At 47.0% G+C, this 17,495-nt stretch overlaps 1 protein-coding gene across 1 annotated transcript in view; it reads right to left on the reverse strand.

Moving 5' to 3' along the window:
• Positions 1-686: 686 nt before the first annotated feature.
• The window catches only part of LOC109891260 (fibroblast growth factor receptor substrate 2-like), a 39,160-nt gene continuing 22,351 nt past the window's right edge, over positions 687-17,495 (reverse strand). The window contains exons 6-7 of the mRNA XM_020483665.2: positions 4,196-4,320; positions 687-4,015 (exon numbers count right to left, since the gene is read on the reverse strand). Coding sequence (XP_020339254.1) covers positions 2,633-4,015; positions 4,196-4,320 — 1,508 coding nt within the window. The 3' untranslated portion in view covers positions 687-2,632. The remainder of the gene's footprint in view (positions 4,016-4,195; positions 4,321-17,495) is intronic.

The following is a 17,495-nucleotide window of genomic DNA, read 5'->3' on the forward strand; positions in this document are numbered from 1 at the left end:
CATAAAACCAGCAGAGTTGTGATGACTGGATAGATCCAACCAATCCTTTGTCTCACTCTAATATGGCTGTCGATGTATAACCTAGCCTATGAGGTGAAATGTGTCTTTCTTGCCCAGTTAAGAATCAGCTAGAGAGATTCATGAGGAGGAGTACACAAGGTTAACAATTTAAACCCTGTGGCCATATGTATCAAGAATCACAGAGTAGGAATGCTGCGTTTTAGATCACAATGGTTACGGTTACATTGACAGGGGAGACCTGATCATAGATCAGCACTCCTACTCTTGATACATACACTCAGAGCCAGTTTATTAGGTACACCACACCGTTCACGAAAATGGTTCGCTCCTACAGACAGTGAGTCACGTGGCCGTGGCTTGCTATATAAGGCAGGCAGACAGGCATCTAGTTACTGTTCAATTGAATGTTAGAATTGGGCAAAACGAGTGACCTAAGCAACTTTCAGCGTGATATGATCGAAATGGCCGGCCTCCGGGGCTTTTCATGCACGACAGTGTCTAAGGTTTACCAAGAATGGTGCGAAAAACTAGTCAGTGGCAGTCCTGTGGGTGAAAACAGCTCGTTGATGAGAGGTTAAAGGAGAATGGCAAGAGTCGTGCAAGCTAACAGGTGAGGCCACAAATAGGCAAATAACAGGGCAGTACAACAGTGGTGTTCAGAACGGCATCTCGGAACGCACAACTCATCGGCCCTTGTCACGGATGAGCCATTGCAGCAGACGACCAAACCGGGTTCCACCCCTATCAGATAAAAACAAGAAGAAGCGTCCCCGGTGGGCACACCGGAAAATTGAGGAGTTGTTATTTTTTTTACGCCTGATCCCACAAATCCCGGTTCCTTTTGCGTCATGCAAAATCCCTTGATACCAATTGAGCAACGTTTCCATTCCCAGAAGAATTCAGGCTGTTCTGGAGGCAAAGGAGGGTCAGGCCCGGTACTAGATAGATGTACCTAATAAACTGGCCCTTGAACTCCAACTTTTCTTTTGTTTTTGACATGTAGGCTAACTCCTTCTTGCCTCTTAGCCCTCAAGTTTTCTTCTACAAATCCTAATGGAACATTGATTTGATTCATAATGTTCATACAGGTAACAGTAAAGATTTGGCACTTTAATATGTTAATACAGTCTTCTTCAGAATGTATTGTTATTAATTACAGGCATAACAATGGTATTACAATGGTGTCACAGATAGTCTGCTGTTGACTGGTGATACTTTGGTCTCCAAATCACCAACTGACTGGATTATGAAAAACTGGTCGTCACATTTTTTTGCAAAACAATCACAATATAGACATCTCGATGAATGAATAAATAAAATAAAAAATGTCCATAAATAGCTAACATTACACATGGTGATATATTCCCCTCAGACCCTCAGTTACCCATCTGATACTTACTAAAATAGTAAACAAGAAGACCTACTTTTTATGTGAGGTTATTATAAATCCATTATCAAATTCTGCTCTGAAAAATTCCAGTTGCTATTGGTCTCTATAATGTTGCAAAAACAACAACATCCATACATAGTTTGGGCCTGTGTGATGACATCACCATCTCTAAGGAGTTTGTCAAAGCACAACCTTACACACCCTTACTGTTACTCCAGAGCAGATGGATTCTGAACTGTGGGGACATCAGTGGCCAGTGTCTGACCACGAAGGTAAAAAGTGCAAAGGTAAGCATAGTTTAGGAATTAGATATGGATTCCTTATTCAAGTGGGAATGATATGTGGTCAGAGGTCAATTGAATAATCTGTGTGTAGGGGGGCAGTAGAGGATGCTGAACTTCTATCAACACACTATCATTATATGAAGGACAACTATTATTTCCATTTTAAATACAATTTCAACGTGAAAAATTTATATTTAATCTTGAGGAGAGAGAAAATTGATACTCAAAATATAATACTCGATAGGATGTACGATTTTACAATTCCAAAGGATTATGTGCAAACTGTACTGATCTGTACTAATTTCTGAAGGCAGATAGTTATAAATATATATCATCATCTGTCCTTTCTATCAGTCACTGGGCCAAAAGAAGTGCTTGTGAGGTGAAGAACGCACATTATTAGAATACAATTGAGGGAATAATAAACTATTTTTCATATCAGAAAATGTTCTGCCAATTTAACAATGTGGACTAGTAAACCTGTACTCGATAGTAGTCCATGTTCGTAAACAGGGACATAAAATAAATAAAACAACAACACTGAATGATAATGGAATGAGGACCAAAAAACAATGGCAGCTAAAGGCTTTAACCATAAACCCAGCCAACCACGACCAAAGTTTCTGCTGCTAACTCAGACAGCATCTCACCACAGTCAGAAAGTGACCCATAATAATATTGCAATTTCAAACCAATCTCGCTCCATCAAGTGGAATATGTACGGATAGGTTTCAATTAGTTTTCTAATTAGGTACCTGTATATGATCCAACTGGTCGGGTCAGGACAGAACAGGACAGAAAAGGACAGTCGGATGGCTGGATGAGAATGAGGGGTCCAGTGTGCTGCTGAGTTACTTATACCAGTCTGTCCAACCAAGCCTGTTTCTCTCTCTTCTCCCTCCCTTCATTTTTCTCTGTCTCCTCCTCCTCACTGTGTCTACAGAGGCAGGTCTGTGCTGTTGTGGCGAGTCTTTCTCGACGTCCCATCGTCCCGGGGGAGGGCTTTCTGCAAGTTGGACATGGCTGCTGTCTTCTTCAGGTCGATCACAGCGTAGAACTCACTGCGCCGTGGGGCCTGCTGGGGGCCACATTTGAGGGGTGGCAGGCGCTGGTGCTGTGGCTGTAGTGGCTGGTGCTGAGATTGGACTTCCCCTCCACCCCCACCGAGGGCCTGGCATGGCAGTTCTGCATTGAGGTCCACCTGGATATAGTTGAGCTGCCTCGATGGGGTCATATGACCGTGTTCACAGCCCTCTCCCCGACCAAACCCTCCTCCCGGCCGCTTACGGAAATCAAAGCTGAATATTCGTCCGCCACGGTCCGACTGGGGGTGGCAGGTCTGGAGGTGAGGGGGGCAGGCATGTCGCTGCCGGCTGGGCTGGGCCTGCTCTGTGTTGACATAGTTCTGCAGGGCGTCACGGTGGACCCCCCCCCTCCCTAGCCCGTCCTGGTGGTACCCGTTGAGTGTCCCAGGACCCTCTGAAAACTCGTACTCGTCAAAATCCTCTTCCTCTTCCTCGTACTCCTCCTCATCCTGTTCCTCGTCATCCTCATCCTGCTCCTCGTCTCTATGCAGGGCGCGGTACTCCCACACCGGCGGCAGCGACGGCAGGTTCTCGTAGTTGAGCAGAGCTGTTCGCCGCTGACCTCCGCCCATCCCTACGCCCCGCTCACAGGGGTACCCCTGAGGTGGCAGAGAGGATGGGCCGTGGGGGTGCGGTTGGAGGGGGTGTGGGTGTGATTGTGTGTGACTGTCTCCGGTGGTGCTACTGCTGCTGCTGGAGCCCACAGACTGGGACACACTGCTGGGGCTGAGTCTCATCCGGCGCCCCCCTCTCAGGCCGTTGATGTTCTCATAGGTGAGCTGGCTGCCCTGGCAGCTTTCCTGGTGCTCATGGCCAGGGTGCCGGTGCATCACATGGTGATAGTGAGGGTGGTGGTAGGAGTGGGAGTTGCACAAGTGCAGAGGAGGCTCGTCCCCCTCTGCCTCTGAGCCTGTGGTGCCCTCTACAGGCAGCATGAGATGGGGATTGTGGCCCCCGTGCCTCTCCCTCTCTAGCAGGTGGCGCTGTGCAGGGGTGGGTCCCAGCATGAATTTGACCTCCTGAGAGGAGGGCTGGAGAAATACCTGGGGTTCCTTGCGTTGTTCCTCCAGTGGGCAGCAGTGCATGCTGGCCTTCCCACCTCCTTGGCCCCCGACAGGCATGCCTCCTCGGGTTGACTCGTTGAAGGAGGTGGGCCGCACCTCAGGTAGAGAGTGTACACAGTGTCGACTGGAGAGTTCCCCATCCACAGTAACAGTATTCATATAGGTGTGAACCTGCAGAGATGGGGAGAGAGAAAGAGAGCGAGAAAGTTAAAGAACGAGAGCAAGATTAGCAAGGACTCAGAGAGGATATTACACACATTGCGAGGTGAGGAGTAACCAGCGGTTACAGTGCAGCTCGGTTCGTCACGAGAATGTGAAAACTACAATGGAGCGGTGAGGGGTCAATCTTACCTGGTCATCCAGGCCCATGAGGCTGTGGCCATGGGGATCGTCAGTTAGAGAGGGCTGGGAGGATTCAGCTCTCATGGGATACCCCGGATACCCATTGGGAAAACCCTGGACGGGGAATGATGGAGCTGGAGACAATACAAACTGTGTTGAATGGGAGTCTGGGTAAATGAGGTTAGATGTTTTTATGTCTGCAAATCTAATGGTGTGTGTGTGTGTGGTGTATTGCATAGACTGCTTAGTAATGAAGCCTTTGTTTTACCCCCAAGTCATTGTGTTTTCTACCCTCCCACCTCTCTCACTCCATACCCTTCCACCTCCCTCCATCCATCCATACCCTCCCTCCCTCCATAACCCATCTACCTCCCTCCCTTCAACTGGGACATGCTTAAACCACCTGACCAAGTTGTAAAGCAATGGAACTCCCTAAATCTTTCTCAGATTATTACCAATCCCACAAGGCATGACTCCAAACACCCAGAAAGGCTAATGACCGTAGTGTTCACTGTTTCACAGCCTGTGTTTGTAATGGCTGCTCAGAGGAGAATTACTCCACCTCAAGAATTCCATTTGGCGAAAGGCTCGACACATGTATAGGCTGACTGGCTCTCAATCAGGCAAATGAGAAATAAGTGCACTCAGGCAATCCGGAAGGCCAAAGTTAGTTACTTTAACTTCTCTAGGGTAGGGGGCAGCATTTGGAATTTTGGATGAAAAGCGTGCCCAAATTAAACTGCCTGCTACTCAGACATAAAAGCTAAAATATGTATATAGATATAAAACTGTTTGAATTATGTCTGTGAGGATAACAGACTCATATGGCAGGCAAACACCTGAGAAAAATCCAACCAGGAAGTGGGAAATCTGAGGTTTGTAGTTTTTCAACTCTTGGCCTATCGAATACACAGTGTCTATGGGGTCATATTGCACTTCCTAAGGCTTCCACTAGATGTCAACAGTCTTTAGAACCTTGTTTGATGCGTCTACTGTGAAGTGGGGGCGAATGAGAGCTGAATGAGTCAGAGGTCTGCCAGGGAGCCACGAGCTGGCCACGCTCATTCACGTTATAGTTAGCTTGCGTTCCATTGCAATTCTACAGACAAAGGAATTTTCCGGTTGGAACATTATTGAAGATTTATGTTAAAAACATCCTAAAGACTGATTCTATACTTCGTTTGACATGTTTCTACGGACAGTAACGGAACTTTTTGACTTTTCGTCTGCACCTAGTGATCGCGCGTCATGAATTTGGATTTGTGAACTCAAGGCGCGAACAACAAGGAGGTATTTGGACATAACTGATGGACTTTATCGAACTAAACAAACATTTCTTGTGGAACTGGGATTCCTGGGAGTGCATTCTGATGAAGATCATCAAAGGTAAATTAATATTTATAATGCTGACTTCTGTTGACTCCAAAATAGCGGATATCTGTTTGGCTTGATTTGTTGTCTGAGCACTGTACTCAGATTATTGCATGGTTTGCTTTTTCCGTAAAGTTTTTTGAAATCTGACACAGCGGTTGCATTAAACTTCTTAGGGTTGCAATCCCGTTAACGGGATCGATATGACAACAGCCAGTGAAAGTGCAGGGCGCTAAATTCAAAAACAACAGAAATTTCTAAATTAAAATTCCTCAAACATACATGTATTTTATACCATTTGAAAGGTAATCTTGTTGTTAATCAAACCACAGTGTCCGATTTCAAATAGGCTTTACAGCGAAAGCACCACAAACGATTATGTTAGGTCACCACCAACTAAACAGAAAAATTCAGCCATTTTTCCAGCCAAAGAGAGGAGTCACAAAAAGCACAAATAGAGATAAAATTAATCACTAACCTTTGATGATCTTCATCAGATGACACTCATAGGACTTCATGTTACACAATACATGTATGTTTTGTTTGATAAAGTTCATATTTATATAAAAAAATCTCAATATACATTGGCGCGTTACGTTCACTAGTTCCAAAAACATCCGGTGAAATTGCAGAGCCACATCATTCTACAAAAATACTCATTATAAATGTCGATAAATACAATTGTTAGGCATGAAAATATAGCTATACCTCTCCTTAATGCAACCGCTGTGTCAGATTTTAAAAAAACTTTACGGAAAAAGCAAACCATGCAATATTCTGAGACAGCGCTCAGAAAATAAATACAATTATCCGCCATGTTGGAGTCAACAGAAATCAGAAATCACATTATAAATATTCCCTTACATTTGACGATCTTCATCAGAATGCACTGCCAGGAATCCTAGTTCCACAATGAATGCTTGAATTGTTCGATAATGTCCATTATTTATGTCCAAGTAGCTACTTTTGTTAGTGCGTTTAGTACACAAATCCAAACGCTCGTGCAGGTCCATTCGAACGTCGGACGAAAACTTTAAAAAAGTTATATTACAGGTCGAAGAAACTTGTCAAACTAAGTATAGAATCAATCTTTAGGATGTTGTTATCATTCATCTTCAATAAAGTTCCAACCGGAGAATTGCTGTCTGTAGAGAAGCCATGGAACGCAGGTCGCTATCATGTGAAATGCGCAAGACCAGGACCTGGCTCTCTGCCAGACCACCCATTCGGCTCCACAACACAGTAGAAGCCTCATTCAAGTTTCTAAAGACGGTTGACATCTAGTGGAAGCCCTAGGAAGTGCAACTTTATCCATATCCCACTGTGTATTCAATAGGGGCTGAAAATCAACTAACCTAAGATTTCCCACTTCCTGTTTGGATTTCTTCTCAGGTTTTTACCTGCCATATGAGTTCTGTTATACTCACAGACATCATTCAAACAGTTTTGGAAACTTCAGAGTGTTTCCTATCCAATACTACTAATAATATTCATATATTAGCAACTGGGACTGAGGAGCAGGCCGTTTACTCTGGGCACCTTTCATCCAAGCTACTCAATACTGCCCTTAAGACGTTTTAAGGAGAAGTGGATCTAAAATTCCATGCTTAACAGTTGTATCTTTTAGCAATGTTTATTATGAGTATTTCTGTAAATTGATGTGGCTCTCTGCAAAATCACCGGATGTTTTGGAACTACTGAACATATCGCCAATGTAAACTCAGATTTTTGGATATAACTTAGGAACTTAGGAACCGAACAAAACATACATGTAATGTGTAACATGAAGTCCTATGAGTGTCATCTGATGAAGATCATCAAAGGTTAGTGATTCATTTTATCTCTATTTCTACTTTTTGTGACTCCTCTCTTTGGCTGGAAAAATGGCTGTGTTTTTCTGTGACTTGGCTCTGACCTAACATAATCGTTTGGTGTGCTTTCGTCGTAAAGTCTTTTTGAAATCGGACACTGTGGCTGGATTTACAACAAGTGTATCTTTAAAATGGTGTAAATTACTTGTATGTTTGAGGAATTTTAATTATGGGTGGGACGCTAGCGTACAAGGTGGGACCCACGTACCCTAGAGAGGTTAAGGAGCAGTTCTTTCTCTGTTGGTCTAACTCCAATACGTCCTGGAAAACGGTTAAAGATCTGGAGAATAAACCCTCTTCCTCACAGCTGTGGTTGTTACTGACAAGGAGCACATGGCTGAGCTCTTTAGCCTCATTGCCTGTCCGAAATTTCCTCATCTCCCACCCCTTCTAATGCGACTAGCCCCGATGCTCCTCCCCCTTTTCCCCCTGCCCCGCTACAAAGTTTCTCCCTGCAGGCAGTCACTGAGTCTAAGGTGCTAAAGAAGCTCCTTAAACTTAACCCCCCAAAAACATCTGCCAGTCACATTCTGTTAAAGGTCCCCAAAGCACACACATCCCTGGGTCACTCATATTTTCAGTTTGCTGCATCTAGTGACTGGAATAAGCTGCAAAAAACACTCAAACTACACAGTTTTGGGGCCTCTGGAGTGGCCGAAGGCACTAAATCGCAGTGTTAGAGGCGTCACTACAGATCCGGGTTTGACCTATGAGGCGGCGCACAATTGGCCAAGCGTTGTCCGGGTTAGGAGAGGGCTTGGCCGGCTGGGATATCCTTGTCCCATCGCACTCTGGCGACTCCTTGTGGGGGCCGGGCGCATCCACGCCAACTTCGCCAGCTGTACGGTGTTTCCGCCGACACATTGGTGAGGCTGGCTTCTGGGTTAAGCGAGCAGTGTTTCAAGGAGTGCAGCTTGGCGAGGTCGTGTTTCGGGGGATGCATGGCTCTCGACCTTCGACTCTCCCAAGTCCGTACGGGAGTTGCAGCGATGGGACAAGACTGTAACTACCAATTGGATATCACAAAATATATAAGGGGTAAAAAGAACCCCCCAGAAAAAAAAGAAATACTGGACAGTTTTATCACCATCTCTTCATTCGAAGACTCAATTAAGGACACTCTTACTGACAGTTGTGGCTGCTTCGTGTGACATAATGTTGTCTCTAATTTCTTGCCTTTATGCTGTTGTCTGTGCCCAATAATGTTTGTACCATGTTTTGTGCTGCTACCATGTGCTGCTGCCATGTTGTGTTGTCATGTGTTGCTGCCATGCTATGTTGTTGTCTTAGGTCTCTCTTCATGTAGTGTTGTGGTGTCTCTTGTCATGATGTGTGTTAAGTCCTATATTTTTATTTTTAATCCCAGCCCCGTCCCTGCAGGATGCCTTTTGGTAGGCCGTCATTGTAAATAATAATTTGTTCTTAACTGACTTGCCTAGTTAAATAAAGGTTAAACTATAAAAAAATTATACCCACAATATTAGATGCTATTACCAAGTGAAGCTTGATTTTGGAAGATGCTAACCCACTTAGCTAACTAGCTACTAAATTAGCAAACCAAATGCACAACTGCAAAGCAAAGCATTTAGGACATTTTAGTCAGTTCACTTAATAGTTATAATATATCCAGCTGGAAAACACTTAGTTGTGAATTCCATACTTCAACTACACTGAGAATACCGAAAGATTAGGAACACCTTGAATGGCACACAATCCATGTCTCAGGGCTTACATTTTTTTTATTTAACCTATCTCCTCACCTTCATCTACACTAATTGAAGTCGATTTAACAAGTGACATCAATAAGGGATCATAGCTTTCACATGGATTCATCTGGTATGTGGAAAGAGCAGGTGTGCTTAATATATTGTACACTCAGTGTAGATCACCTGACATGTGCTGCACAACAGCATGTGACTCACAAGGCTCCGTTCTCTCATAATTTTGTGCTTGTAAACAAACACCACGTGACTGGGGACTATCGGTAGCTTCATAATAAAAAATTATGTGACATGTGAAATGAAGAACACGATCTTCCTCATCTCCTAACGTATTACACAAGTTAATTGCAGGTATTTACCTAAATAGTAGCTACAAATATGATAATTTATTAAAAAACTTCAAAGAAATAGTTTCAATGGTATTGATGCTATTGAAAAAACATCCCGTGGCTATATCAAAATATCCCGGCATACGGTACATGGTATACCGCCCAGGCCTACTCCCTACCCTTCCATTTCCTTTCCATCTCCCTCCATCCCTCCCTCCCTGCCCTTCCACCTGCCTTCCTCCTTACCCTTCCACCTCCCTTCTTCCCTACTCTTCCACCTCCCTCCCTGCCTCCAACAGGTTGGAGCTTGAAACTGAGTTTGATGAAAGGGTTTACAGTAAGACGTGGTAGACCTGTAGGCCCGATTACCGACGGCGATGAGACAACCTACAGGGAGGAGGTCAGAGACTTGACAGTGTGGTGCCATGACAAAACCTCTCCCTTAATGCCAGGGGAAAACACATCCACATCCTCATCCACATCGACGGGGCTGTAGTGGAGCAGATCAAGAGCTTTAAGTTCCTTGGCGTCTGCCTCAATAAGGACGTAACATGATTCACACACACACAGACACAAAGTCGAGGAAAAGGCATGACACCCCCTCTTCCCCCTCAGGAGGCTGAAAAGATTTGTCATGGGACATTGGATCCTCAAAAAGTTATACATCTGCACCGTCGAGAGCCTCTTGACTAGTATGGCAAAATGCACCACCCTTGACCTTCAAGCGCTACAGAGGGCGGAGCGAACAGTACATCACTAGGGGCCGACCTCACTGCCATCCATGATTTCTATATCAGGCAGTGTCAATCTACACACAATACCCCATAATGATGAAGCAAAAACAGGTTTTAAAAATTGTCCTGGGCGCTCTGGAGCAGGTTTTCATCAAGGGTCTCTCTGTACGTTGCTCCGTTCATCTTTCCCTCGATCCTGACTAGTCTCCCAGTCCCTGCCTCTGAAAAACAACCCCACAGCATGATGATGGCACCACCATGTTATTTCTTACATTGGTACCCCAGGTAATCTTAGGTTTCATTACATACAGTCGGGAAGAACTACTGAATATAAGAGCAACGTCAACTCACCATCAGTACGACCAGGAATATGACATTCCCGAAGCGGATCCTGTGTTCTGCCTTCCACCCAGGACAACGGAATGGATCCCAGCCTGCGACCCAAAACAAAGATGTCGTAAAAGAGGGAAACGTAGCGGTCTTCTGGTCAGGCTCCGGAGACGGGCACATCGTGCACCACTCCCTAGCATACTACTCGCCAATGTCCAGTCTCTTGACAACAAGGTTGCTGAAATCCGAGCAAGGGTAGCATTCCAGAGGGACATCAGAGACTGTAACGTTCTTTGCTTCACGGAAACATGGCTCACTCGAGAGACGCTAACGGAATCGGTGCAGCCAGCTGGTTTCTTCACGCATCGCACCGACAGAAACAAACATCTTCCTGGTAAAAAGAGGGGCGGGGGCGTATGCCTTATGATTAAGGAGACGTGGTGTGATCACAACAACATACAGGAACTCAAGTGCTTCTGTTCACCTGACTTATTCCTCATGAATAAAATGTCGTCCACATTATCTACCAAGGGAATTCCCTTCGATTATAATCACAGCCGTGTATATTCCCCCCCAAGCAGACACATCGATGGCCCTGAGCTAACTTTATTTGACTCTTTGCAAACTGGAAACCACATATCCTGAGGCTGCATTCATTGTAGCTGGGGATTTTAACAAGGCTAATCTGAAAACAAGACTCCCTAAATTGTATCAACATATCGATTGCGCAACCAGGGCTGGTAAAACCTTGGATCATTGCTATTCTAACTTCCGCAACGCATATAAGGCCCTCCCCCGCCCTCCTTTCGGAAAAGCTGACCACGACTCCATTTTGTTGCTCCCTGCCTACAGACAGATACTAAAACAAGAAGCTCCGCGCTCAGGTGTGTTCAACGCTGGTCCGACCAATCTGATTCCACGCTTCAAGACTGCTTCGATCACGCGGACTGGGATATGTTCCGCATTGCGTCCAACAACTACATTGACGAATACGCTGATTCGGTGAGCAAGTTCATTAGAAAGTGCATTGATGATGTCGTTCCCATAGCAAAGATTAAAACATTCGCAAACCAGAAACTGTGGATTGATGGCAGCATTTGCGTGAAACTGAAAGCGCGAACCACTGCTTTTAACCAGGGAAAGGTGACCGGAAACATGACCGAATACAAACAGTGTAGCTATTCCCTCCGCAAGGCAATCAAACAAGCTAAGCGTCAGTAGAGACAAAGTAGAGTCACAATTCAACGGCTCAGACACAAGAGGTATGTGGCAGGGTCTACAGTCAATCACGCATTACAAAAAGAAAACCAGCCCCGTCACGGACCAGGATGTCTTGCTTCCAGGCAGACTAAATATCCTTTTTTGGCCGCTTTGAGGACAATACAGTGCCACTGACACGGCCCGCAACCAAAACCTGCAGACTCTCCTTCACTGCAGCCGACGTGAGGAAAACAATTAAACGTGTTAACCCTCGCAAGGCTGCAGGCCCAGACGGGATCCCCAGCCACGTCCTCAGAGCATGCAAAGACCAGCTGGCTGGTGTATTTACGGACATATTCAATCAATCCTTATCCCAGTCTGCTGTTCCCACATGCTTCAAGAGGGCCACCATTGTCCCTGTTCCCAAGAAAGCTAAGGTAACTGAGCTTAACGACTACCGCCCGGTAGCACTCACTTCCGTCATCATGAAGTGCTTTGAGAGACTAGTCAAGGATCATATCACCTCCACCCTACCTGACACCCTAGACCTACTCCAATTTGCTTACCGCCCAAATAGGTCCACAGATGATGCAATATCAACCACACTGCACACTGCCCTAACCCATCTGGACAAGAGGAATACCTATGTGAGAATGCTGTTCATCGACTACAGCTCAGCATTTAACACCATAGTACCCTCCAAACTCGTCATCAAGCTCACCCCACCCTGTGCAACTGGGTACTGGACTTCCTGACGGGCCATCCCCAGGTGGTGAGGGTAGGTAACAACATCTCCACCCCGCTTATCCTCAACAATGGGACCCCACAAGGGTGTGTTCTGAGCCCTCTCCTGTACTCCCTGTTCACCCACGTCCGCGTGGCGTTGCACACCTCCAACTCAATCATCAAGTTTGCGGACGACACGACAGTGGTAGGCTTGATTACCAACAACGACGAGACAGCCTACAGGGAGGAGGTGAGGGCCCTCGGAGTGTGGTGTCGGGAAAATAACCTCACACTCAAGGAGATGATTGTGGACTTCAGGAAACAGCAGAGGGAGCACCCCCCTATCCACATCGATGGGACAGTAGTGGAGAGGGTAGTAAGTTTTAAGTTCCTTGGCGTACACTTCACGGACAAACCGAATTGGTCCACTAACAAAGACAGCGTCGTGAAGAAGGTGCAGCAGCGCCTCTTCAACCTCAGGAGGCTGAAGAAATTTGGCTTGTCACCAAAAGCACTCACAAACTTCTACAGATGCACAATCGAGAGCATCCTGTCGGGCTGTATCACCGCCTGGTACGGCAACTGCTCCGCCCACAACCGTAAGGCTCTCCAGAGGGTAGTGAGGTCTGCACAACGCATCACCGGGGGCAAACTACCTGCCCTCCAGGATACCTACACCACCCGATGTTACAGGAAGGCCATAAAGATCATCAAGGACAACAACCACCCGAGCCACTGCCTGTTCTCCCCGCTATCATCAAGAAGGCGAGGTCAGTACAGGTGCATCAAAGCTGGGACCGATAGACTGAAAAACAGCTTCTATCTCAAGGCCACCAGACTGTTAAACAGCCACCACTAACATTGAGTGGCTGCTGCCAACACACTGACTCAACTCCAACCACTTTAATAATGGGAATTGATGGGAAATTATGGGAAATATATCACTAGCCACTTTAAACAATGCTACCTAATATAATGTTTACATACCCTACATTATTAATCTCATATGTATACGTATATACTGTACTCTATATCATCTACTGCATCTTTATGTAATACATGTATCACTAGCCACTTTAACTATGCCACTTTGTTTACATACTCATCTCATATGTATATACTGTACTCGAAACCATCTACTGTATCTTGCCTATGCCGCTCTGTACCATCACTCATTCACATATCTTTATGTACATATTCTTTATCCCCTTACACTTGTGTGTATAAGACAGTAGTTTTGGAATTGTTAGGTTAGATTACTCGTTGGTTATTACTGCATTGTCGGAACTAGAAGCACAAGCATTTCGCTACGCTCGCATTAACATCTGCTAACCATGTGTATGTGACAAATACAATTTGATTTGATTTGACGCACACACACACACAGACACACACACACACAGCACAAACTCACATACATACACACATGTATACCAACACAAATTGACACAGAATTATTGATCCTTATACAACCGGTGGATGCTGATTGGTTAAAACCGTATTCCAGACGGTGTTGTCACGCCCTGACCATAGAGAGCCCTCGGTTCTCTATGGTGTTTAGGGCAGAGCGTTACGATGGGGGTGTCTAGTCATTGTGTGGCTGGGTTGTGGCTGGGTTGTATGTTTCCCAATTAGAGGCAGCTGGTAATAGTTGCCTCTAATTGGGGATCATATTTAGGAAGCCCTTTCTCCCACCTGCTTTGTGGGATATTGTTTTGAGTGGATGCATGTAGCACTACGTTTGTTCACGGTCGATGTTAGTTTATTGTTTTGTTTAGAAGATTCACTTAAATAAATTATGTGGAACTCAAATCACGCTGCGCCTTGGCCCGTCTTTCCTCACGATTGTGACAGAATATCCAACCAACGCAGGACCAAGCAGCATGTTATGGGGGTTAAGGAGTTTTGGACATGGGAGGAAATCATGTCCGGATGTGAGACCCTTCCTTGGAAGGAGACACCAAGGAAGGTGGAACGACAGCAACGACGCCGGGGACCGTGGCCTCAGAAACCCCAAGATTGTTTTTTTTGGGGGGGGCACGAGGGGTGGTCGGCGGAGCAGCGGAGAGTGGAAGAGCGGGTCATCAGTCCAGTACCATCTGTGCAAGCTCCACGTACTCACCCTGAAGAGCCAGAGACCGTCAGGGAGGCGATGGAGAAGTTGGGAGAGAGAGAGAGAGATGTTGGTCAAGTGTGTTCTGCTCAACATTCGACCTGAAGAGCCTGTCAGCAGTCTGGTGAAGTCTGTGCCGGCTTCACGCATATGGCTTCCAGTGCGCCTCCCCAGTCCGGTACGTCCTGTGCCAGCTCCCCGCACTCTCCCTGAAGTGTGTGTCACCAGTCCGGTGTCACCTGTGCCGGCTCCACGCACCAGACCTCCAGTGCACCTCCCCAGTCCGGTGCGTCCTGTGCCAGCTCCCCAGCAGGAGACTTCCTCTGCGCCAGTGCCCAGTTCAGGCACGGCGTCCAGTCCCGCTCCATGGCAGGAGTCTTCCTCTGCGCCGGTGCCCAGTCCAGGCACGGTGTCCAGCCCCGCTCCATGGCAGGAGTCTTCCTCTGTGCCGGTGCCCAGTCCAGGTACAGCGTCCAGTCCCGCTCCAAGGCAGGAGCCTTCCTCTGCGCCGGTGCCCAGTCCAGGCATGGTGTCCAGTCCCGCTCATTGGCAGGAGTCTTCCTCTGCGCCGATGCCCAGTCCAGCACGGTGTCAAGTCCAGCTCCAAGGCCGGAGCCTTCCTCGGCGCCGGAGCCCAGTCCGGGCGCGGGGGCCAACCCAGCTCCACGGCCTGAGCCTTCCTCTGCGCCGAGGCCCAGTCCAGGCACAGTGTCCAGTCCCGCTCCATGGCAGGAGCCTTCATCTGCGCCGGTGCCCAGTCCAGGCATGGTGTCCAGTCCCGCTCCCGGGCAGGAGCCTTCCTCTGCGCCGGTGCCCAGTCCAGGCACGGTGTCCAGGAGCCTTCCTCTGCACCGGTGCCCAGTCCAGCTCCAAGGCCTGAGCCTTCCTCTGCGCCGGGGCCCAGTCCAGGCACGGCGTCCAACCCAGCTCCATGGCCAGATCTGTGGTCGGGGCGGGGGCTATGACCCGCACCGGAGCCACCACCGACACTAGTCACTCCACCACCCTCCCCATTTGGTTTCAGGTTTTGCGGCCAGAGTCCTCACCTTTGGGGGGGCTGCGCCTTGGTCCGTCTTTCCTTACGATCGCGACAGGTGTCTATTTCACAAGTTACCACCAACTAAATCTATGATGCTGAAATGCCTATTTACTCTGTTCCATCTGACTGCGCAATCCACTGTCTCATCAACCCTGCCAGAAAATGTATAAATTTGATCTCCACTATAAAAAGCATCTAGACTTTATCTCCCATTTCTTTTGGACTATCATTTGGTTTTCAACAGCGAGAGAATTGTATAAACCTTGCTGTCTGTCTCTCTGACCTTTTCAATATTGAATTGCGATCTCCACCGTCCAATATAAAGTCAATGTGTCTGAATGAGACAGACAGCACATTGAGTTGGTTGTCATAGCCACATACAAAACTTTTACAAATTTTACTGGCTAAATTGATACTTTGTTGTGAAATCAACTGAATTGATGGTTAAGGGCTTGTAAGTAAGCATTTCACTAAGGTCTTCACCTGTTGTATTCGGCGCAAGCGACAAATAAAATTAGAGGGAGAGGTTGTTGTTTAGATTTGATTTGAGCTATCTCAGCTGTGGTGGATAACCAGAAGCCATGGATTACAGGCAACATCCGCACTGAGCTAAAGGCTAGAGCTGCCAATTCATGGAGCGGGACTCTAACCCGGAAGCTTATAAGAAATCCCGCTATGCCCTCCGGCGAACCATCCAACAGGCAAAGTGTCAATACAGGACTAAGATCGAATCGTACTACACCGGCTCCGACGCTCGTCAGATGGGGCAGGGCTTGCAAACTATTACAGACTACAAAGGGAAGCACAGCCGAGAGTTGCCCAGTGACACAAGCCCACCAGACGAGCTAAACTACTTCTATGCTCGCTTCGAGGCAAATAACACTGAAACATGCATGAGAGCACCAGCTGTTCCAGACGACTGTGTGATCACGCTCTCCACATTCACAAGGCCGTAGGGCCAGACGGATTACCAGGACGTGTACTGTGAGCATGCGCTGACCAACTGGTAAATGTCTTCACTGACATTTTCAACCTCTCCCTGTCCGGGTCTGAAATACCAACAGGTTTTAAGCAGACCACCATAGTCCCTGTGCCCAAGAACACTAAGGTAACCTGCCAAAATGACTACCGACCCGTAGCACTCACGTCTGTAGCCATGAAGTGCTTTGAAAGGCTGGTCATGGCTCACACCAACACCATTATCCCAGAAACCCTAGACCCACTCCAATTTGCACACCGCCCAAACAGATCCACAGATGATGCAATCTCTATTGCACTCCACACTGCCCTTTCCCACCTGGATAAAAGGAACACCTATGTAAGAATACTATTAATTGACTACAGCTCAGCGTCCAACACCATAGTGCCCTCAAAGCTCATCAATAAGCTAAGGACCCTGGGACTAAACACCTCCCTCTGTAACTGGATCCTGGAATTTTTGGATGGGCCATCCAAGGTGTTAAGGGTAGATAATAACACATCCGCCTTGCTGATCCTCAACACAGGGCCCCCCAGGGGTGCGTGCTCAGTCCCCTCCTGTACTCCCTGTTCCCTCATGACTGCACGGCCAGGCATGACTCCAACACCATCATTAAGTTTGCCGATGACACAACAATGGTAGGCCTGATCACCGACAACGACGAGACAGCCTATAGGGAGGTCATCAGAGACCTGGCCGTGTGGTGCCAGGACAACAACCTTTCCCTCAATGGGATCAAGACAAAGGAGATGATTGTGGACTACAGGAAAAGGAGGACCGAGCATGCCCTCATTCTCATTGACGGGGCTGTAGTGGAGCAGCTTGAGAGGTTCAAGTTCCTTGGTGTTTACATCACCAACAAACTAACATGGTCCAAGCACACAAAGACAGTCGTG

Source organism: Oncorhynchus kisutch, linkage group LG5 (genome assembly GCF_002021735.2).
Source record: "Oncorhynchus kisutch isolate 150728-3 linkage group LG5, Okis_V2, whole genome shotgun sequence".
In the NCBI taxonomy this organism is placed as follows: Eukaryota; Metazoa; Chordata; class Actinopteri; order Salmoniformes; family Salmonidae; genus Oncorhynchus; species Oncorhynchus kisutch.